This window comes from Tursiops truncatus, chromosome 11 (assembly GCF_011762595.2).
Source record: "Tursiops truncatus isolate mTurTru1 chromosome 11, mTurTru1.mat.Y, whole genome shotgun sequence".
NCBI classification, from domain to species: domain Eukaryota; kingdom Metazoa; phylum Chordata; class Mammalia; order Artiodactyla; family Delphinidae; genus Tursiops; species Tursiops truncatus.
The window spans coordinates 34130893-34155165 of NC_047044.1; the positions used below are offsets into that span (position 1 = coordinate 34130893).

The following is a 24273-nucleotide window of genomic DNA, read 5'->3' on the forward strand; positions in this document are numbered from 1 at the left end:
TAATTGAGTCCGTGCACTAAAATAACTATATAAGCTAAATTGCTTTATAGTAAAAATACTTTCATACTGCCACATCACAAGTCCTAAGGCCAGGTTTCCCATGTACTGAATAACAATTCTAAAATGATTAGCTTTATAGTATATATCATACTAGTATACATCTTACTCGAAAGAAATTTTTTAAATGTTTTATTGAAATTGAAAGCATTATTACTTCAAAAAATCTGGAAAAAGTATAAATTCTTAAGTGCAGTAACTCCTCTTCATGGGAAATATTTCCTGTGCATTAAAGTTTTACATTCACATATTTATGTAAGTAAATGGGCAGACCATATGTTCATGGAGATAGAAGGGATTAGACTACTCCTTGCTTTAAGTAGCAAAAGCAATAACTGATTATTTTTAAAACTTTGGGTGAATAAAAGTTTCTAGTTTCATAATGATTTTAGGCATTTCTCAATTACTCATAATGTAAAACAACTTTTGAAACAAATTGCTTTTTTATAATTTTTCAGAAAGAAAAATATTAATCTACTTGTGTCAGGATAACTGCTGTGTAGTGCCCACTTAATTTGTCCACAAAGAGATACTATAAATTCTGTAACTGGAAAACTGGCTCTATACTAAAAAACTGAACACACTATTTAGAACTGAGCACTTAAAAACTGAAAACCCTACAGCTGCAGCTTTATAGTAACAAATGCTGCTCTACCTTATAATTTATATTATCCTGCCTGATTTAATAATATGCTGCTTACAATCAACTATATAAGCACAATTAAGTTCTAGTTATGATGTGGCAACCTCTCTAATTTAATTACAGTACAGGAGTGACAGCTGTTGCAGTATCCTTGTTGATGGTGTCTACTTGTGAATATGAGGTATTCCATGGTACTTCCTCCTCTCTTTCATTAAAGATTTAAAATTTTTCCTTATGATATAGCAAGTTATTCTCTACCGCACTCGTTTTTTCCAAACTTATGAGATCAAATAAACTTTTACATTCATCATTTTGATACATGCATGACAATAATTACATAAATAGAACTGCCTTATGCTCTAAAAATTAAGGTCAAAGAGAATTAGTACTCACAGGTGTTCATTACTGCATGGTCAGCCTGATAAAAGAGCAACTGGGGCATGGTGGATGGTCGCTAATTCTTCTTAAATAACTAAACGAATAAACTGTCCTAGCCCTATGGCAAAACTAAAATATTTATAGCATTCATAGTTTCGTTCCCTTACAAAGGATAATATAAAAATATTTGGAAGATTAATATTTTTGGTCTCTCATGACTTGAAAATGAACTACTCCATCTATAGAAAACCTATGACTCATTCATTATATTTTGATAAAAGATCACAAATCAGTTTTCCACTTAATCGTCTATATTTCCCCAAATCCTTGACAGTTTTGGTAAATAAAATGACCTAAAATAGCTACAGATTTTTTATAGAGTTCACTCTCAGTTACTCTTGAGTTCAACCGAAGCAGTGTCAGTCATCTATGGTAGACTGTAATTACAAAAGTAATGAAAGCAATGACTGTTTTGTTTTATGTTCAGTGCCACAATCTCAAATCTATTCAACCTGGAGAAATAATATTGTTCAAAAACTCAGCAGCAAAGAGACTGAATCTGAGGTATCATTAGTGGCTTAAATGAATGAGAATATAACTTCAAGTAAATCATGTGCCATCACAACACCAGTTAATTACAATTTGCCTTGAATGAAGTGAGACATTCAGCCCCTAAAATGTTATCATCCATGCCATGTTATAAAGCCATAGCGAAAAATCCTTAAGCTAGTACCCTTTTTTTGTGGTTGCTATTTAAGGCAAGTTACCATTAGTAGCAAAATGCCCAAAATAAAAGAAAGATGAATTAGTTAAAGCATTCAACTAGGAAAAAGAAAACTATGTTAGTTGTCAATAATCACTTCTCTTCAGTCATATCCTTTTGGGATATTATTCCATATAGTAGATGATCCAGCATCTTCAATGTTATAACGTATTTGATGAAAGAGGCTATTAAGCAGCCCTCAAAAATCCATTTGCCTTTCTCTTCAGATGTTTGAGATCCACATTTGACAATGACTATCATATATGTTAGGAGCGTAAGACCAGATTCTTCACATACGGTATTTAAAAAGTCAACAATCTGGGGCTTCCCTGGTGGTGCAGTGGTTGAGAGTCCGCCTGCCGATGCAGGGGACACGGGTTCGTGCCCGGGTCCGGGAGGATCCCACATGCCGCGGAGCGGCTGGGCCCGTGAGCCATGGCCACTGAGCCTGCGCGTCCAGAGCCTGTGCTCCACGGGGGGAGAGGCCACATCAGTGAGAGGCCCGCGTACCGCAAAAAAAAAAAAAAAAAAAAAAAAAAAAAAGTCAACAATCCTATAAAGTAGGTATTGCTCTTCCCAGTTTATAGAAGACAAAACTGAGGCTCAGGAAGGGAAAGATCAAGCACCTTGCACAAGGTGACACAGCCAGTAAATGGCAGAAATAAAATTAGAACCCTGATCTTATTTGATACAGGGATTGTTAGTACTTTATTAAATTACATTCAAGTAATTTTTATATTAATTTCATTTTAATCAATACAACCTAGCTAAATTGTGAAGCTGATAATAATATGGAGATAAGATTAACATTCAGTTGGACTTCTTTTTCCATGCCTTTATCCATCCTCCCACTCATCCATCTCACAGTCAAGTAATGAAAACCACTATTTGTCTGGCAATAAATAAAGAAGTATGGACAAGAGGCAGACCTGAATCATGTCCTGAAGGCTCAAAGTGAGAGAGTAACATAAGCAAAATGAATTGACTACTGGGTGAAATTCCAGAAGAATAAATTTTTCTCTTCTAAAGGTTTACTCCAGAAGGACTTTACAAAGGTGGCAGATAATGACAAAGACGTGAAGCTAAGAGATTAGAAAATCAAAGTAAGGAAGTTACAAGATGGTTTTTATAACACTTCAGCACTTACATGGCACATGCACTTATATTTTCATGTTTATACTGTATATTTGATGCTTCAAAGAAAAATTAAATGTTTGAAATAGTTGTTTGAGTAGTAGTCAAAGGATTACAGGGTACTTTAGAACATTGCTTCTCAAATTAGTCCATGAGCCAGCACCAACAGCATCACCCAGGGGCACTGTAAAAATGCAGTACGCTGCAGTTGATCACCAGACCTAAAGAATCAGAATCAACGTTTTAACAAATCCCCAGGTGATCTGTATACACATTACAGTTTACAAGGTCTTGCTCTAACAAGTATAAGAAAAGGTTAATCCTCACTTTATGTAAATTGACAAGAGTTCCATAGAAGGAACAGAGTGTGCAGAAGAAGAAACACCAAGGAGAAAGAGGTTCATACGTCTTAACTTTCTCAGTGCTCCTCTCACTGGACAAAACAGAGAACCACAACGAAAGAGAAGATCACTACTGGTTTCTTGAACTATTGAAACAAATACTGTAGGCAAGAAGCTGTCACTCATGCCTAGCCCAAATAGATATTCATGAAGAAAATTATTTTAAATAAAGTAAAAGTGTTAGTATCTAATGTCATCCATTCAGAAAGCCTGCAGCAACATCTTAGGTAAAGTAGGAAAAGAATGATTCCAGAGATAACATGGCTAAAGAAAAAAAAGTAGTAGAAGAGCTATTGAGAGATTTTATATGTAACTCTATAGGTCTGATAGATATGAAAAATACATTGCCTAGGAAACAAAAATACACTTCAAAGTAGTTCTTGTTCTTTATACTGCTCTTTCACATCCCAGAGATCTCTTTAAATCCTACTATCTTGTTATTCTCTCACAGAATACCCTGAAATCTTATATAGCAAATATCAAAATCTGCAGTAATGTATTTATGTGTATTTATTTGTTTAATGCCTTTTTGTCTACCATAGTCAGATCCATAAGGGAAAAGACTGGGGTTTGTTTCTGTCCCTTTAATCTAACAATAAATATGGGTTGATCATATTAGACAGATGAATATTTGCTGAGTGAATGAATCAAATAATGCATATGTATTAATAAGAATGTTTCCTTTTCTAGGCCTCTACCTATACCAAGAAACTAAATAAATTTTATAAATACATTTGAGTTTCAGGCCCCAGATAAACATATGTATTTTAATCTTAAATCCTTTCTAGAACTTCACTATTTGAAATATTCTTTCCTGTTTTTCTACACATTTTTTAGTTTCTGTCTTATTTTTGATTGAAACTCTGTTTCCATAAACATAGAAAGTTAGTAGCATTTGGTGACAACGACTTTAAATTTCAGGCATAGACGTACCATGTTTATATAGCAAGTGACTAAATAACTCTGTTTCTATATAGAAATTCTAGAGTCTTCCATTGTTGTAAGCCCTTCTTTCACAGCACTTGTGAAATCCACTTCAAGGAAATCCACTTCCTCCCGAAAGGAGCCACTAGGTGGTGTTGTGGCCCAGGACTAAAGCAGACTAACTCCTGAGTATCAAGCTAGGAGTTTCCTATTCTAATTCAGCTCTACATTCCCAGATACCTCCATTCTTGGAAGCCTAGTAATGGCTACAGGGCCCTTGAACACAGGTTTCAAGACAAATCAAAGCTCTTCATAGTGCTTCACTGAAGGAGAAGATGACCTGAATACTTTTAATTGAGGAGATCTTTTAAGTGCAACCTCTCTCAAATAGGAGAAATATTTAATTAGCAACTTCACTGATTGAGAGACAGAAAAAAGCAGACTCCAAGAAACAGAGAACAAACTAGTGGTAACCAGTGGGGAGAGGGAAGGGGGGAGAAGCAATATAGGGGTAGGGGATTAAGAGGTACAAACTATTATGTATAAAGTAAGCTACAAGGATATGCTGTACAACACAGGGAATATAACCAATATTTTATAACTATAAATGGGGTATAACCTTTAAAAATTATGAATCACTATATTGTACACCTGTAAGCTATATATTGTACATCAACTACGCTTCAATTAAATAAATAAATAAAATACGCCTTCTATTAAGATTTTTAAAGTTACATTTTAGTGAACCAATCACAATTCAGTATGAAAAAAGTATTATAAAATACCTGCTGTAAAGCAATTATACTCCAATAAAGATGTTAAAAAAAAAAAAAACATATATTCAGAAAAAAAAAAAAAAATACCTGCTGTAAAGTATTCCAAGGGCCACACTGAAGAATTTCTAGTGTACTCAAAGGGGGCATCACGTTGACTGGGCATTTTACAAGTCTCTTTCTCCTAACAATTTTCTTCTGTTGATTTTGCTTGAAAATTTCAAACCAGGGTTTAAATGATTTTATCCAAGCAAGCCTCTTTTCCTCAATAGAAAATGTAAGTGTTGGCTCTGGTACAGAGCAGGTCACTATATTTTCACATTCAGTTCTATTTTCATGACATTCTTCTGGAATTTCTTTAATCTGAGACTTCAGAGAGTTAACTTCTTTAAAAACCAAAGAGTTTTTTGCAGTATTGCCACCCAAGTCTTCACAAGGAGCACCTCTACCTAAAATATAATTTTGCTTGTTTATTTTGCCTTCTACATTTATCATAGCATCATTGGTGTTAAAAACCAAGTCACTATTCAGAGCACTGCCTTTTGGGTTCTCCTCAGTTTCTTTAGATTTTAAATCAATTTCTTTTTCTTGTAGTGTTATATTTTCCCCTATATCTGCAGGATTTTCTAATTTTAGTGGTAGTGGTTTTTGTTTTATTGAAATCACTGAAATTTTCTTCATATTATTGTCTTCATGTAATGTTCCATTTTGTTCTGATATCTCTTCTTTTTCTACTTGTTGTATCTTATTCTGTTGATTATCATCGATTATTTTCTGTGCTTCACTGTTTACCTCATTAATTTCTTGATTATGTCCTAATATTATTATTTGGGTTTCTTGTCTCATAATCTCATTTATGGAAGGTTTCATGACTTCTTTTTGTATTTGAGAGTTTAATTCTTGCAGCTGAAACTGTTCGTTCACATTTTCTTTTAGATCTAGGTTTTCCAATTGAGTTTTTTGGTCTATGTTTTCATAATTCCTTGCTTTTTTGACCGATTCTTCTGAACATTGTTTTGCTAGGTTTTCATTTTTTTCTTCTATTTTAAATACTGGCAAAATTGCTTGGCTTGATATAGATTCTTTTAATTGCACTTGTATTGATTCTTTCAATACAAGGTGTCTATCTACATTTTCTCTCTTATTCAATTCTTCAACTGGCAAAGGGGGAGCACCTTTCCACTTCTTTGACTTTTCATCCCCTAGTCTTCGGGCTACATCATCCTTATTCTTTGATCTATCTTCGACAGTTAAATATTTGGCATTATCGTCTCCGTTTTTTAATGCTCTACTTATTATTAGCTGTTTTCTTGCAGCTTCTCTTAATCTCAATTTTTCCTTCTTTAGTTGTTGCTCTCTTTCTTGTCTCAGGATGTTCTTTTTTTCTTCATATTCTTTTTCTCTCCTTTTCCTTCCCTCTTGCTTCTGCTTTTTTATCTCTTCTTCTAGTCTTTGTTCCTCCTCTAATCTTTTTCGTTTTTCTTCTTCCATTTGTCGTATTTTTGCTTCCATTTCCTTCCACTCTTGAGCTTTCCTTTTCTTACTTTCTATTTGTTCCTTTATGATTGGGCCATATTTTTGGTAGGCCACAAATGCTTTATATTTAGCTTGAATTTTTACAGCTGCATTATGCTGCAGTTTTAACAAACGCATTTTTTCTTTTTCCTGTAGGTCTTTAAATTTTTTTCTTTCTTCTTCCATTTGTAAATGCAAGTTTCTAATAAATTCCTAAAATAAAGTAAGATAAATAGTAGTCAGCATAAATTAAATGTGAGATGTTACTGAAGTATCCAAAATATAGATTGAGAACAAATACTAAAACTGAAATCATAGTAAAGTCAATACAAAATTTACTTAGAGGAACTAATTTATTTTAAAGGGTATATTAATTTTTTAAATATTTAGGAGCTTCTATCAAGTTAGTAAGTTGATACTGTAATGTTATGGCTATACTAAGCCACCCAGACACAGATTGAGGAATTCCTTGAAGATAGAAAGCTTATGAAATTTGAATGATACAGAGAAAAAGAAAGAAAAGCCTCAAGCTAAAATCTGTGTAGGAGAAAAGGACTTCAGACTTTCCGAGATGGGAGTTCTGATAAAGGAACTAGCACAGGGACTGCAGAAGTGGGGAATTATTTTGTGACTTATAATACCAGGAAGGTGAGGTAGTACATACAAATAAGCCTAGTTACACGTCTTAACCTTTCTCAACTATTAAGAAAGTTGATAAACACATTTTGCATTAAGTGAGATAATCTGGAGGTAGGTGAGAAAATATCACTGTCACTAATGTTCTAAAACAAAAGTAAACAGATCAACAAAATTTGGCAAATATTTGAGAAAAACTAACACAAAAGATGTGAGGCAATAAAAATGCTTCAATAAGAAGATGGAAGAACCAATTTCTGAGAAAAGAGCTATTTAAGTAAAAATTAAAATAAAGATATTTTTAAGAAAAAATGTGTAAACAAGAATAACCTCATATAAAAATGAAATGCAAGTCCTCAAATAAAAATATGACTCACTCAAATAAAAAAATCAATATAAAATTGCTGAACAGCTGATTGCCTAAACAAAAACTTCAAAATTAGGTGTCTCCCAAAACAACATATAAAACACAAAGCTATGAAATATATGTCAGAGATGTTCAGGTGTAAAGAGGATCAACACAGAGACCTCAACATATGACTAATAGGAGTTCCAAAATGAAGAACTGAGGAAAACCAAAGGAAAGAGAATCATAGAAAAATATGTTTTCTAAACCAAAAAAAACAAAAGGCTGTTAAGATACAGAGTTAACTTCACACACACACACACACACACACGCACTGATACACTCATATACTAGATACTAGCAATATTTCAGAACACTCCATGAAGGCAAGGATTATTTTCTGTTTTATTCACCGCTGTATCTTTTTTTTTTCACCGCTGTATCTTGAGTACTTACAGAAGTGCCTGGACACAGTAGAAAACCAGCAAATATGTGTGGATGAATGTAAAAAGCGAAAAATCCCAAAGCTTCAAAAGAATGTAATGAATGAGTATCAAATTTGCAATCATAGATGGCATGTGAAAAAATAAATAAATATGCAATGGAGTTATATCTTTAAATTGTTAAAACTAAATGGTAATAAACCTGCATTCTGTGTCCAAGAAAACTAATCATTCAGTTTTAAAAGCAAAATAAAAGCATTTTCAATTGTGCAAAGATTGAGAAAATTTGCTGTCCAAAAGTATATTTTTGACAAGTATTTAGCTATATACTGCAGGAAGGGAAAACTGAGTCCAGAAAGCAGAGGAAGACTGGATTCAAAGAACACTAATGATCAAAGAAACCCTTAACACTTAGCACTTAAATTTTTTATTCTGTCTTCTTCTTTCCATCATTTCACTTAAGGACTCAGCTGCCAGCTTACTGCTGCTCCTTTTTAGGTAATGTGTCTTTTTTTCTGGCTGCTTTTAAGATTTTTCCCTCTTGTCTTGAATTTCAATACTATTAAATCCTCAGGTGTGATTTTCTTTGTATTGATTCTACTTGGAGATCTTTAACCATCTTCAAATGTTCAGACTGATTTTTCTAAAACAATTTGAAACCATTTCAACTATTATCTCTTTACACATAGGTTCTGCCCCATTCTCTACACTCCTTCCAAGATTACTATTATACACATTTTTTATATTTTCATTACGTATCACATATTTCTTGTATACTTTTCTGCTTTTCCCATTATTTTTTGCCCTCTCTGTGCTTAAATTTGGGTATTTTCTATTGACTTACCCTCAGATTCATTAATGTTCTCACCTGCTGTGTCAAATCTACTGTCAAACTTATCCACTGAAATTTTATTTTTATACACTGAACTATTCAACTCTAGAATATATACTTGGTATTTCATTAAAGATTCTAATTTTCTTTTCATATCACCTGTTTAATTATTTTGCTACTGCATGATAGTTATAGGTTTTTTTTTTAACATCTTTATTGGAGTATAATTGCTTAACAATGGTGTGTTAGTTTCTACTTTATAACAAAGTGAATCAATTATACATATATCCCCATATCTCTTCTCTCTTGCATCTCCCTCTCTCTCACCCTCCCTATCCCACCCCCTAGGTGGTCACAAAGCACCAAGCTGATCTCCCTGTGCTATGTGGCTGCTTCCCACTAGCCATCAGTTTACATTTGGTAGTGTATATATATATATATATATATATATATGTCCATGCCACTCTCTCACTTACCCTTCCCCCTCCCCATGTCTTCAAGCCCATTCTCTAGTAGGTCTGCGTCTTTATTCCCATCTTGCCCCTAGGTTCTTCATGACCATTTTTTTTTTTTTTTTAGATTCCATATATACGTGTTAGCATACGGTATTTGTTTTTCTCTTTCTGACTTACTTCACTCTGTGACAGACTCTAGGTCCATCCGCCTCACTACAAATAACTCAATTTCGTTTCTTTTTATGGCTGAGTAATATTCCATTGTATATATGTGCCACATCTTCTCTATCCATTCATCTGTTGATGGACATTTAGGTTGCTTCCATGTCCTGGCTATTGTAAATAGAGCTGCAGTGAACATTGTGGTACATGACTATTTTTGAATTATGGTTTTCTCAGGGTATATGCTCAGTAGTGGGATTGCTGGGTCGTATGGTAGTTCCATTTTCAGTTTTTTAAGGAACCTCCATACTGTTCTCCATAGTGGCTGTATCAATTTACATGCCCACCAACAGGGCAAGAGGTATTTTAATGGCTCTCCTAACTCCAACATTTGTATTACCTGAAAGTGAGCCACTACTGTCTTTTTTTTTCTTATCATTCATAATGAACCATGTGTCTTCACATGTCTAACCAACTTTTTTTTTTCTTTCTTTTTTTTGCGGTACGCGGGCCTCTCACTGTTGTGGTCTCTCCCGTTGCGGAACACAGGCTCCGGACGCGCAGGCTCAGCGGCCATGGCTCACGGGCCCAGCTGCTCCGTGGCATGTGGGATCTTCCCGGACTGTGGCACGAACCTGGGTCCCCTGCATCGGCAGGCAGACTCTCAACCACTGTGCCACCAGGGAAGCCCTAACCAACTTTTTTTAATTTAGAGATGGCCAGTATAAACATACTTTTTCAGGAATGTGTTTGTATAAATTTTAAAAAGACTTGGAAAAAATACAATGATAGTTAATATTTTTAGCTACATTACAGGATTATGGGAAATTTTATCTACTTTTTACTTGTAATTATTTAAAATAATTTTATATAAAAACTGTGGAGTAAATTAAAGTTAAAACAATAAACATGTCATCAGGATCATCTTAAATTTAAAGGGGTTATTTAACACATTCAATTAGTTGTGTTAAAGAAATGCAGTCACCTTTTATAACAATCCTCAATCATAATGAAGTATTCGTAATAGTATGTTTTCTCAAAACTTAAAAGAAATTTTACAATTACAAGAGTATATAGACATGTTCACTCATTGAACCAGTTTATTTTCCTTTTCAAGACATTCTATTTCAATGAGAGCTTCTATAACTAAGGTATTTTTAAAACTTTAGTAAATTAAATCCTATACCAACTAGGCAATATTATTTTAAAATATCCATTCCAAGCATAGTAATTTACTTCAAATGGAGAATGATTATTGTGCTGCTTAAAAACAACAAACACATACCTCATGCTGTTTAAATTTCTCCTTCCATATTTTCTCCTCTTTATGAAGTTCATCATTCATCTTGTCCTGTTCTTGCTGAGCATATGATAATATTGAAATATTATATTCAACTATCAAACAATATTATGTTTATTATGTATGATTCTTACGACATATATTTGTAAACAATGGTTAAAGATAACAACTCACCCAATGGTCCTCAGTTATTAGTACTGGGCTAACAACTTTAATACCAACCTGAAATATAATAAAATGATACCTAGGGTTCCCATTAGCATATAAAGATATTTACAATCTGGGTAAGTCGTTTTATTTATTTGAGTTTATTTATATGTTTATTCATATAATAAAATGCATTGGCTAGAAATACTCCTGGACAATGCAAAAATTACAGATGATAATGTGTGTTAAGATGGGTTTTGCATTACAATTTTTTTCTCTCCACACCATTTCATTTAATTCACATAATAAATCAGTTCAGAGGGTAATTGTTTTCTTTCATTAACTCTTTATTAGCATCTACTTTGTAAAGGCTCTGCAGAATAAAAAAAAAATCAGTAAAATATAATCCCCTCCCTCAAAAACCTTACCTTTAATAATATGGGAATGCAATCATACATTCACACGTTGCCCCAAATTTAGCAAAATAAGTTTATCACAAAATAAGAACTATAAGGATTATGGTAGGAATAGGTGCTATAATTAGAAGATCATGAAAGGTTTCATACAAAAGATTGTTTTTGAAATTATTAGGCTTTTAAGAGATTAAATAAACATTTTAGGCATTTATTAAATGTTTTTGAGCTAGGAAAATGATTACAGCTCTGTTTTAGAAAAATTATAAGGTTACATTTGATAGAATTAGAGAAAGTAAGTCAAGGAGAGACACTAAGGAGATCAGTGAGGTAGGTATTAGAGAAGTCCATGTGAGAACCAATGAGGGCCTTCTGCAGATAGGGTAGGAGGAGTCAGAAGAGACACAAACACGATGTAAATATGAAATGGTCATAAACTGCCAACTGACTGGATAAAAGGAAGTGAGAAAAGTTCTTTGGACATTATCTTATAGGAATTGTGGAAACTTTTGATGGCATTTAAGCAGGGACATAACTTTTTTTAGAAAATAGTTATCCTACCAACTGCACTATGGTGCATGAGTTTACAGAATACAAGACCAAAAGTAGGAAGATCAATTAGAGAGTATAGTAAATATTCCAAGCTAGACATTAGGACATCCTGAACTATGGGGTAGCAGTAGACATATGGATGAGACAGTGAATAATATAACTATTAGAAGGAAGAGGATAGTAAAAGAGAGAGAAGAGTTAAAAATGGTCCATATCTTTCTAGCTTCGACTATGATGATAGTGTAACTCATCAAAATAATGAACACCAGAGGAGGAGCACGATTCAGAAAGAAAGACAGTGCATTCAACTTTAGATACATTAAGTTCTGAGTGTAGGAGAGTTATGTAGTTCGACTTTTTTTGTTATAACTATAGATTTGGTTCTGAACAGCCATAACTGTGTTTGAGATTATCAAGAGAGAAAACACATGAAGTAAGAAAAGAAAGAACAAAGGATGGAATCCTTGGTAGGACCACATTCAAGGAGAAAGAGAAAAAGAAGCCTAAAATAGATATCAAGGAAGAACGGCCAAACATGTAAGAAGACAGTCAAGGCAGTATGGTCCCACAGAAGTCAAGAGAAAAAGAAATGGTCAGCAATCAAATTTTTATTGGCATGAAATGCTAAAGAGGCAAAAATAAATACTGAAATAGAACCTGTGAGTATGGTTCTAGAAGCCATTGGTTATTTTTGTCCAAGCCAATTTAGAAAACATTGATTATTTTTGTCAAAAGCAGTTTCATTCACTGGGGCGGTGGTGGAAGATCCCTAGCAGATTTAGGATTGAATGAGAGATGAGGAAATGGATTGAGCACAAATAACTACTCCTTAAGAAGCCTGCCTATGATAAGTAGACCTAAGGAGCAGCTGACGTGAGACATATAAAGGAAAATGATCTCATGATTTTTCTTTTGTTTTGTTTCTAGGACAGGAGAAAATTGAACGTGCCTATAAGCAATAAGAAAGGAGGAAGCTGTAGGGGTGTTTCAACATAAAGGAAAACTGGGGTAAACTGGAAAATGATAGAATATAGAGCAAAGGCGGGAAAGCTAGCCTTTGGTAGAAGAAACCTCTCTTACTGATATAAGAGCAAAGGCAAAAAAAAAAAAAAAAAAAAGGCAAAAAGGCGACCACAGAGATTGATGCTAACTAGATGCAGGATGAGAAAGACAAAGAAATTTGTAATCGATGCAAAAATGTTATATGATAATTTGCTAATAACGAGGAGGGAGGAGTTGGGTAGAACTCTTAAGGAAAGAGATTTACGATAGCTGTTTTGGAAAATGGAAGAGGAAGCTAACAAAGGACACAGAATAGAATTACTAAATAAGTAAATTATTTAGGATCCATCATTATAAAATTACGGAATGGTCTCACTGGAAAACTTTCAAGCCCCAAGGTAAAACAAAGCACACATTTAGAAACCCATTAAACCTACTAATGTCATATATATTTTTTAGATCATAATTTTATGATAAAGCACAAATTACTTTCGAAAAACAAGTTACAATTCTTCAAGGGTAGGGCCCTGGTGTTAAATCTCTTTTGTATCATGTAAGCACACAGCTGAAAGCTTTGCCCTTAAAGTAGTCAGTAAATTTTTGTTACAAAACAAATAAAAATGGCAACTTAGCTGAACAGAATTTTAAAATCAGATGTTTTTTAGAAAATATTTGAAAATATCACTAACAACCAATAGCAATAATACGTTTTACCACAAGCCAGCAAACACTTCTCTAAGAATCTACATTATATTCACTCCTACTCTGGAATGAAAAAAAAAAAAAGCTTCTGACTTTTGGAAATGACTAATCTGGTCTGTGGAAAGGAAAATATAACTAAAAGAAAGCTAAACATTCATCGCTTACTATTAGAAAAAGCCATGGCCAAGCTGGTTAGACAATATTATCACTTTTTAATTTATTTATTTTCTATATAATCAGGAAATGCAGTGTACTCAACATTGGAGGCTTGAATACCCTGAACTGTCTATGTGACTACATGCTAAGGTTCTCTATATAGAGCACTCAAACTAGTAAGTCGTGAGTAATATATAAGGCAACTTTAGTAATGTAAAACAAGAGATGTAAGTCCTGTCTGTTATCCATACATTCTAAACGGGCTAATGGCCCACAAGTAGGTCCTAGAAATCCACCAGTTTCTCAATATGCCACTACCATGACCTGAGGATAAGGACCACCTGAGGTGCAGCTGGGAGGAAACAGAAATGAAAAAAACACAAAATTCCTTCACACCAAAAAATTTCTATTCCCAGGAATTAGCTCATTTATGGGAATGAGGCACATACCATCACCTACATGGCTAAACCACTTCAACCAAATATGTTTTACAAAATTGCTAGATATCAGACCACATAGCAAGGACATTACATGATTGAGAAAATTCTATTGCCTTTTTCTATGATTAGAAGGGTGTAAAAAAGTAACAACTTATGTAGTAAATGTCAGCTTTTTTAGGACAATCTTTGAAACTATGAAGTTTCAAAGCAGTACCTGAAATTCTAATGAATTTCATGAAAACTAGGCAAGGAGTCCATATTAATACTGTTAATCCACAGTCAACTGCTTTGATTATTAGGACTAATTAAAACCCATAGAATGGAGCTCAATTAGCACCATAAACCAAAACATCAATACTGTTCAGAAGTAGATACTGATTTTTTTAAATGTATGAAAGACAAAAATTAAAATTAAAAAACCTTACCTTCTGAATATTCTCCAATTTCTTCTTTTCAACTTCAAACTGTTTCATCCAGTAATGTCTTTTTTCTTCTTCTTCTTGAAACTGCTTTTCTTCTCTATCCCTCTGAGCTTTGAGAGTTTGCTTCTGTTGGTCTTCTAGTTCTTTCTGTTTGTCTTGCCAAGCCTCAAAGGACTGCCTACATCTTTCTTCCACTTCACAGTATCCGAAATTTATATCAGCATCATCTGTATTCATGAGGAGAACAATTTTTAAATCAAAACAGTCAAATCTGATCCAGTGCAAAGTTTAAAAGTAATTTCAAAATAAAGAAATAATGTCAGTATATTACCAAAGTAAAAGTATGCAAAATACATGTAAATTCCATTGCATCAATAAAGAAGTCACATAACTTGCCTTAAAGTATTCCATAAGACTTCTATAAAAACCTAATGTGTGTGTGTGTGTGTGTGTGTGTGTGTGGTGTGTGCATGTGTGTAGTTAAGGGATACATAAGGAACACAGTTAAGAGACACTTAAAAAATTCAGGTCTGCGTATATCTATTGCAGTCAGCTATATATGTGGAAAATTTTTTTTTTTTTAATGTGGAAAATTTTTAACTCTACTTACATGAAGTTAAATTAGGAGTCATAAAAAAAACTATGAGAACATGTAATTAAATAAGCATAGCAAGTACACAATATTTTTCAAATATTGTGACTATATTCTTCTAAATGTCAAAAGAAAACTGTCTACTTTTTTTCAGATTATTAAGGTCAATCACATAAAAATTATCATAAATATCACCAAGCAATTTAGTCCACCTGGCAAAACATGTTCATCCACAGGCAAATCACAAGGATCAGGCTCTGGAACAGAGTCAGGACTGCCACAATGAGTTTTACTTCTCAGAAATTCTTTTTTTTCTATTTCAGATAACATCTAAGAGGTTAAAAAAGTACCAATGATTAAAGAAAAACAAAATAGAGAGTAAAGCTATTATTTTAATAATGCATTAAGTATTTACATATATAGAACTTTATTTACTTCAAATCACTCTCAAATACAATTCTATATAGCATATTGATAATTATTCTCTTTATGGTGAAGAAAAATGTTTTTTCCATGCAAGCGCACTCTGTTTTACCCTCCTAATGTATTTCAGAATTCTAATTACTTTCTAATATTTACTCACAATATTCAATTAAACTGCTTAATAATCATGTCAAAATGTTTCTACTAACATGTGTTTTCCTCCTAATACCTTTCTATATTTCTTATCTGCAGCAATAGCTCACATATACAAATTGCTAATATATTCAGTATGTTTTAAAAACAGAACTATTCTCTAATTTGCCCTGACTTACACACAAGTTATAATTTTGATTAATACTTTTCCATAATTATACTTCTATATATTCTAGCTTGAAAGGTACAGGATATCTATTCCACTGAAGTAGCAATATGATAATTCAAAATTAATATATTTCAGGCTTGAGGGTTACCAAAAAAGAGAGTAAGAAACATACATACGAGTAATTTTCACATTATGCTAAATACACAGAGAGCAAGAATAGAGTAAGGTAAAATTACAGTTGGGTAAAATGAGAAGTAAAAATGATTTCAAGATGCTGAACCTGTGGAAGAGGTTTTCTCTTAAATACATTTCCGGGAGTTTCACCCAAAAATGCTAGGCTCTCCTTTACTCTTACTTTTTTACGGATGTTTCTGTTTTACCATTTTTTTTAAAAAAAAACTAACATAAGATATTCTACGTTTAAAGTTTCCACAGGGTATTTAAAGTCTCCACTGGATCATAGTACATTCCTAAGCAAAGTAATAATATTAGAGTATATTTCATTGTTTTCCTTGGAGTTTTTAGGGAAAAAATACTATTCAATATAGTTCTGCTCTCCTATCTACATTAAATTCCCAAGTATTGATGGTTCAAATCACTATTTCTAATATTTTTAAAGATTGAAATTTGTATTGTTTTATATTATATGCCAGAGGAGGAAACAAATCCAAAAATTATTAGCTTAAAATAATTAAATTTTTAAGCCAGTGAACTTTAAATGCTACGTGAGAGGTAAAGGTAAATTTCTAACTGTAATATTGAGTACTTTCAGTCAAACAACATATACCTTCATTAATTGTTCTGGATTTTCTTTACATTCAGTTCGTAATTCTATCCTTAAATGCATATGATTATTAGAAACTGCTCCATAATCATAGCCTATAAAGAGAAAGAAATATTATAACTTTAAATATTAGAGCAGGACACAACATGTTAAAATCCCAAACTATTTCATCATCCTTTAATCTCAAATTCTACCACAGCATATTCTTGATCAGTAACTCAAAACAATAGGAAATACTGAAGAACAAAGAACATAGGAAATCTGTAATCTTTATTCAAAAATAAAAATAACAGATCTTTAGATCTCTTTATCACCTTTCATATTCTAGACTGAAGTTCATTTTCCATGTACACAGAATAATGCTGTGTTTAATATCACAATGACACCTTGATTAGAAACCAACAAAAGTTCAATTCTACCTGCCACAAACTAGCAGTATAATCTTTCAGCACAAGATACTGAAAATGCTTTAATAAAAGTCTTAATTTAAAAGATTACAATTATTAACGTGTGAATGAAGTAAACTTTCATTCCCAATTTTTTGAGTTTTTGTTGAATTTTATTGTGTTTTTATCATCTGTGCAGATGTAGTTATGTTTCTTTTCCTTATTCAATTAACATGTTTTATCATGGTAATGTTCCCTAGTAGTAAACTATTTTTTACAGATGACCATTCTGCTAATTGACTATTCACACCTATTTTGTCTATTATTATAGATTTTCTTTTTCAACACCAATTCACAACCTCTCTGGCATGTTTTCTTATGTGAGAGCTGAAAAGCAAAAATAACATTCTCCAGATGCCTTTGAAGCTAGGTTTCTGAGGGTGATTTAGGTTCTGCCAATTGATACATTTGTGTAAGTCTTTCTTTTCTTTTCTTTTTTTAAAATTTATTTATTTATTTATTTATTTTTGGCTGCATTGGGTCTTCGTTGCTGCGCACAGGCTTTCTCTAGTTGCGGCGAGCGGGGGCTACTCTTCATTGTGGTGCACAGGCTTCTCACCGCAGTGGCTTCTCTTGCTGCGGAGCACGGGCTCTAGGCACGCAGGCTTCAGTAGTTGTGGCTCGCAGGCTCAGTAGTTGTGGCTCACGGGCTCAGTAGCTGTGGCACATGAGCTCAGTAGTTGTGGCTTGTGGGCTCTAGAGTGCAGGCTCAGTAGTTGTGGCACACAGGCTTAGCTGCTCCACGGCATGTGGGATCTTCCCGGACCAGGGCTCGAACCCATGTCCCCTGCATTGGCAGGCAGATTCTTAACCACTGCGCCACCAGGGAAGCCCAGTCTTTATTTTCATAAAAATATTATGTGTGAAGAAAGGCAGAGAGAGAGATTTTCATTTTTCTGGCTCAGACTATGACAGGGGGTGCTTTGGGTTGGAGATAGCAGGGTATAGTAGAGGATTAATGTTTCTGAATTTCTTTATTATATCAGCAGCTCCTGCTGCAGCCCAGTTCTACAATGTACTTGCATGTATATTTTCTACACTTTGGATGTTCAGCTTAGAATCTGTTTCTTCAGTTCTATTAACAATTCTTTTATTTATTGTAATAGCTAGTCTCCAAAGATGTCACTCCCACACTTCCTGGTATGATACCCTGTGTAGCCCCCTCCCGCACAGAATCTGTGCTGACCCTATGTAACCACCAGGATGTAGTAGAAGTGATGTTGCATGACTTCTGAGAATAAGTCATATGAATCTTTACAGGGTTCCATCTTAGTCTCTTGATATTTTGTTCACAGGATGCTGTTTCTCAGAATCCAGGTGCCATGCAAGCCATAGGGAGAGACCACATAGGTGCCTCCAGCTGACAGCTCCAACTGAACTCCCAGCCAACAATTAACATCACTGCCAGTCATTTCAGTGAGCCATCTTAGAATTCCAATCCAGTAAAGACTTCAGATGACTGTGGCCCTAATCAACATCTGACTGTAAATGCATAAGAAATGCAAGCAAGAACTGATTAGCTAAAGCCCAGTCAACCCACAGAACTATATAAAAGATAACAGCATACTGTTATTTTAAGCCACTAAGTTTGTTTTACACAAATACTCCCCAAAACCTTACTGCTTAAAGTAGCTAAAACAGCTTTTGTCTACAAATGAGAGCCCTAATCAGTACATCCATATTCATAAATAAAATTAGCCTCAGTTTCTCTTATGTATGTGTATGTGAAGCTTGCACAGTTTTGTATTTAACATGTGCAGTTTGGGGCTTCCCTGGTGGTGCAGTGGTTGAGAGTCTGCCTGCCGATTCAGGGGAAACGGGTTCGTGCCCCGGTCCGGGAAGATCCCACATGCCGCGGAGTGGCTAGGCCCGTGAGCCATCGCCGCTAAGCCTGCGCGTCCGGAGCCTGTGCTCCACAATGGGAGAGGCCACAACAGTGAGAGGCCCGCGTACCGCAAAAAAAAAAATAAAAATAAAATGTGCAGTTTTTTACAAATGAAATATTATATAATATGCAGATTTTTTTGCTCCTTGATGGATTGGAATAATCCAATTGCAAAATTATCCCTAGTTCCTAATGACACTTGAGAAGAAATCTCTTTCCACCTTCAGCCAAATTATTGATTTAATCATGTCTTCTCCTTTATCAAGCAATTTTGATAATTTGAATTTTCTTAGAAAATTATTCTATTCATTGAGACTATCAAACTTATTTGATTAGAGCTATATACATGGGATCTTATAATTTTCTAAACCACTGTTATAACTGTAGTTATATAATCTTTCATGTAACTAATTTTTTATAATTATATTTCCCTTGCTTTTTTTCATAATTAGGCTCTATACTTGCCAATATATTTAAAATACATTTTCATTGTATAAACCTTAGTTTATATATAAATATATAAATATAAATAGGAAAACCATTAAAATCCTCCATAACTCGACTGTAGATAAGCACTGCTAAAACCTGAAGGGTCTACATAAGTCTTTATATATCCTTTCACACAGGTACTCAGAACAAAAACCTTGGAGCCAAATTTCCTCTCTTCCTTTCATACAAATCAATCAATAAATACTTCTGTTTCTTTCTACCTTAAGAATGCTTTCTAGAATGCGACTGTTTTTCATCATTTCTACTCAAATCACTCTCATCTCTAACCACACTACTGTGACAGTCTTGTAGTGGACTCTTGCTACCTCAAGCCATCTTCTCTGCAGAGTCTCCAGAATGATTGTCTCAAAATATGTCAGATTCTGTCACTCCTTACTCAAAAACCTTCATATACTCAGAACAGAATCCAAAGTCCACATCTTGGATTGATAAGAGCCCTGTATGATCTGACCCCTTATTTTCTTGGATATAACCACAAAGGCTTACTATTCTTTGAACATATTACGCCCACTCAGTGTGCCTTGGCCTTTACGATTCCCTCTTTCTGGAACACCAGCCCTCTAGACATCCACGTGACTCACTTCTCCTTCATTGAGATATCCCATGTGGCTTACTGTCTCATTTCAGTCACTACTTAAATATCACCTCCTCAGAGAGGCCTTCCTTGACCTACCCTATCTAAAATAGCAATCTTCAATCTCTATCCCCTTCTCTTTTTCTTTCTTTTTTTTTTTGGTTGCACTGGGTCTTAGTTGCGGCAGGCGGGCTCCTTAGTTGTGGCATGTGAACTCTTAGTTATGGCATGCATGTGGGATCTAGTTCCCTGACAAGTGATCAAACCCAGGCCCCCTGCATTGGGAGCACAGAGTCTTAACCACTGTGCCAGCAGTGAAGTCCCTATCCCCTTATCTTAAAATCCTTCCTTCATGGAAGTTACCATTATTGAAATATTACATATGTATTTATTTGTTTATTGTCTGTCTCCCCACACCAGAACATTAGAATAAGAGAGGACCTCTGCCTATTTTGTTCCCTGCTGCATTCTCAGTGGCTAGAACATATCCTTTCACAAATATTTTTCGTACAAATATCTATGAATATCCACATTATAGTTTATACTAATATTTTTATAAATGACATCAAATTTCATAATAATTTTAATAGTATATCATGAAACTCTTTATGTTACTAAATATTGTCTAAGCCGTATTTTTTTAATGAGTGTATTGTTAGACACACCAATGTCCTGTTGAACATTTAGGTTGTTACCATTTTTCATTATAAACTAAGCCAGGATTAATTCTAGTTAAATCTTTGTTCATTCTATTATTCTTAGAATAAATTTGCAAGAAGTAAATTTGCTCAGTTGAAGCAAATAAAGATTGTGAGGCTTTGATATAAATTATATTTTTCTCCAAAAATATGTATGAACTGATACTTCTAAAATAGTCCCACAATTAGTTTTCTTTTCTTTAACATAAAGTAATAGAATGCCTGGTTTTAATTAGAACTGGTAAAACAAATTGTTAGTGGCTAGTACTTACTGGAGACGTAAGGAAGGTAGTAAGTAAAACAAATGAATGAACTAAATTGAACAGACCAATATACTACGGATATTTTATTAGAGATAAATGCACATACCTGTATATGACAAGAGACAAGAACTTCAAGCAGTTTAATTTTCTAAAATAAATTATTCATTATTCATACTTACAGAAAACTTATCTGCCAAGCAGATGAAAACTGTACTTACTTAAAACATCAGTATCTTCCACGTCCTGAAGAATGAGCTCTTCAACAGTTTTACTTTTATTCTTTATGACGTTAATACAGTGAAGAACTGAGTCAGGTAATCCATCTAAATCCTAAAAATGTAAATAATAAAAGAAACTGTAAAATTCTTTACTAAAACTATGTATCAAAATCTGTTTTGATATGCCAAAAATTTGAGTAAAATGTGTAAATGAGGTAAAAGGGCTCTGTATAAAGAGCATAATTCAAACAAATATATTTGGTTAAAATTTGCTTTTAATTTTCAGGTGGTTATAAATTGCATCCATGATTCTGTTGGATCTCATATTCAAATGAATAATTTCAGGGCTTCCCAGGTGGCGCAGTGGTTGAGAGTCCGCCTGCCGATGCGGGGGACGCGGGTTCGTGCCCCGGTCCGGGAGGATCCCACATGCCGCGGAGCGGCTGGGCCTGTGAGCCATGGCCGCTGAGCCTGCGCGTCCGGAGCCTGCGCTCCGCGGCGGGAGAGGCCACAACAGTGAGAGGCCCGCCTACCGCAAAAAAAAAACCAAAAAACAAATGAATAATTTCAGAACTTTTGTCACAGTTAAATTAGCTGTGAATAAAAAGATACAATAATATAAAAATATTATTTTCTCCAAAAGTATTATGTAGGTTATTGCAATCCTAATTAAAAATCAAATTGTAATTATTTTTTGAAACTTGACAAATGAGTTTTTTGAAAAAAGCTTAGTTGAAAAGATTTTGAAATAGCAGAACTACTAAAGGAATTTGACCCATTTTATATTTAAAAATATAAAACCACTATAGGGCAAAAATTAACACAATAATGGAAAAGAATAAATAGCCTTGGACAGATCATATGTATAACAACTAAATATATACAACAGATATGACAAATCAATTGAGAAGAGGTGGATTATTCCATAAGTGACCCTGGGAATATTTGTTAAATATATGCAGGAAAATTTTAACTAGGTCTACTTTTTATAACATAGCTGAAAATAAGTTTCCATTGGATTAAGGATTTTTATATAAAAGAATGAATCCATGAATAACTTTTCTAGGCATATAAACATTGGAGAAAATACACAAATGAAAAGAAAATAAACGTTTGGTTTCCAAAAAAGTAACTATTCTTTGGTCTAAAGATTTCACATACATTTTGCTTTTTATGCATATCTAATCACATTAGAATGCTCATGATTAAGTAAAAAAAGCAGGATACAAACATACACATGTGTGCAGATACATGTATATATACATACACATAATTATACGTATAGTACAATCCCAATTTTGTGAAAAATGCACACATATACATGTGAAATTATAGGTAATTTCTACCTTCAATATACCATTTATATCTAAATATCTACTAATATATATTGCTTAAAGGTGACCCTAAGGAAAAAATGAGATAAGTATACAAAACACACTGAGAAAAGTAATATTTCTCCTAAAAGGCTTATCCAGTTAAAAGGCTCAAAAATACAACACAACACTTACTGTATCACTAGTATCACTCTGGGTTTCTGATTTTGAATCACTATCAAAATCATCTTTTTCCAAGGAAGAAATGCTGATTTTATCCAATTCAGCTTCTATTTCTTCTTTGAGCTTTATATCATCATCATCGTTGTCTTCCATCATCCTTCATAATAAAACACAAAACCATTTAAAGAAAATTGAAGAGGCTAAATGCTGGTAAAAACTATAGGTTCTTTAATGTGCCCTACCAATCCAACATGCTCTAGGTAAAAATTTAGTTTAACATAGCTTTAGTTTAACAAACTTTTCTCACACCTTATCATGGCTGTACTATATATTGAAGAAAATGTTTTCTCCCTATGTTCATTCATTATTTCTTTAATGTTTTGACTACAAAATGATCAACTCTAATAGTACTCTTAAATTCTCTAAGGGAAACGTTACATGGAATGAACTGGCTTACCTTTCTGAACCAAGAAACTTCACACTAAAATTCATTTTCATGGTAATAATTAACGGCAAAATACCTCTGAACAGCTTGAGTATTCAGAGATTAAAATACTTATAAGAGAACAACCTATGTCTATATATGGGGAAACATGTGGTTAGTTTCTACTCATTAAATCAGGGTTGTTAATTCCACCAGATAGCCACATGTTTTAACCAACAATAACATGTTGCAATAATGGCTAATACATGGCTTATAAGTTCAATATTTATTTCATTTAAATCTTTAATGCTTGTAATGGATATGGGTCAAGCAGTACATTGTAGTAGGTCTTCACATCATCATCGTTAACTACCATCATTAGCTTCCATGTATTAAGTACCTGTGACAAACCAGGCACTAGAAGACACTTGAGTGATTGATAACTTAATGGGTTAAAGGTCATTATAGTCATTGTATAGGTGAGAAAATCAAGGTTGGAAGAGGTTACTTAACTGCCATAGTATGATGCTAGTAAGTAATGGAAGCAGGATCCTAATTCAGAGATCCTGAATCCAAAGCCAGTGCTTTTCCCACTATCAAATGGTATCCAAACTCAGTCAAGCTCATTATCTGTCCAGCAATCCCTTGAACAACTTCTAGTCCAATAGTCTTCAAACTGCAGATGGTAACCCATTCGTGGATCAATAAATTAATTTAGTAGCTCCTGATCATCTAGTTTAAGTGATAGGATAGAATAGGAAAAGTTAGGATAAGTCAAAAAAGAACTGTTATAAGTACATGTATATGTATGCACGTGTGCATGACCTGCAATGAAAATTTTTGTTTGTTTATTTTACTGTGGGTCTTGGTATAAAAAAAAGGTTGAAAAATATTGTACTAGTCACCTTTTATTTTATTTTCCAGACTATTCCAAACTTTCATTCTTTCCTCCAGTCCCTGGTCTTTCCACTGCTGTCTTCTTCCCGGCTCTTCCTTCCTTTTTTTCTTTCCTTCCTTCCTCCTTCCTTCCCTCCTCCATGCT

The 24273-nt window shown here is 33.8% G+C and overlaps 1 protein-coding gene across 1 annotated transcript in view; it reads right to left on the reverse strand.

Annotated features, from left to right (window-relative positions):
* The window catches only part of LRRIQ1 (leucine rich repeats and IQ motif containing 1), a 174706-nt gene extending 151404 nt beyond the window's left edge, over positions 1–23302 (reverse strand). Inside the window, 7 exon segments of the mRNA XM_019952053.2 lie at positions 5164–6801; positions 10748–10822; positions 14600–14823; positions 15401–15518; positions 16721–16812; positions 21312–21423; positions 22820–23302. Coding sequence (XP_019807612.1) covers positions 5164–6801; positions 10748–10822; positions 14600–14823; positions 15401–15518; positions 16721–16812; positions 21312–21423; positions 22820–22963 — 2403 coding nt within the window. The 5' untranslated portion in view covers positions 22964–23302.
* Between the last annotated feature and the right edge of the window lie 971 nt (positions 23303–24273).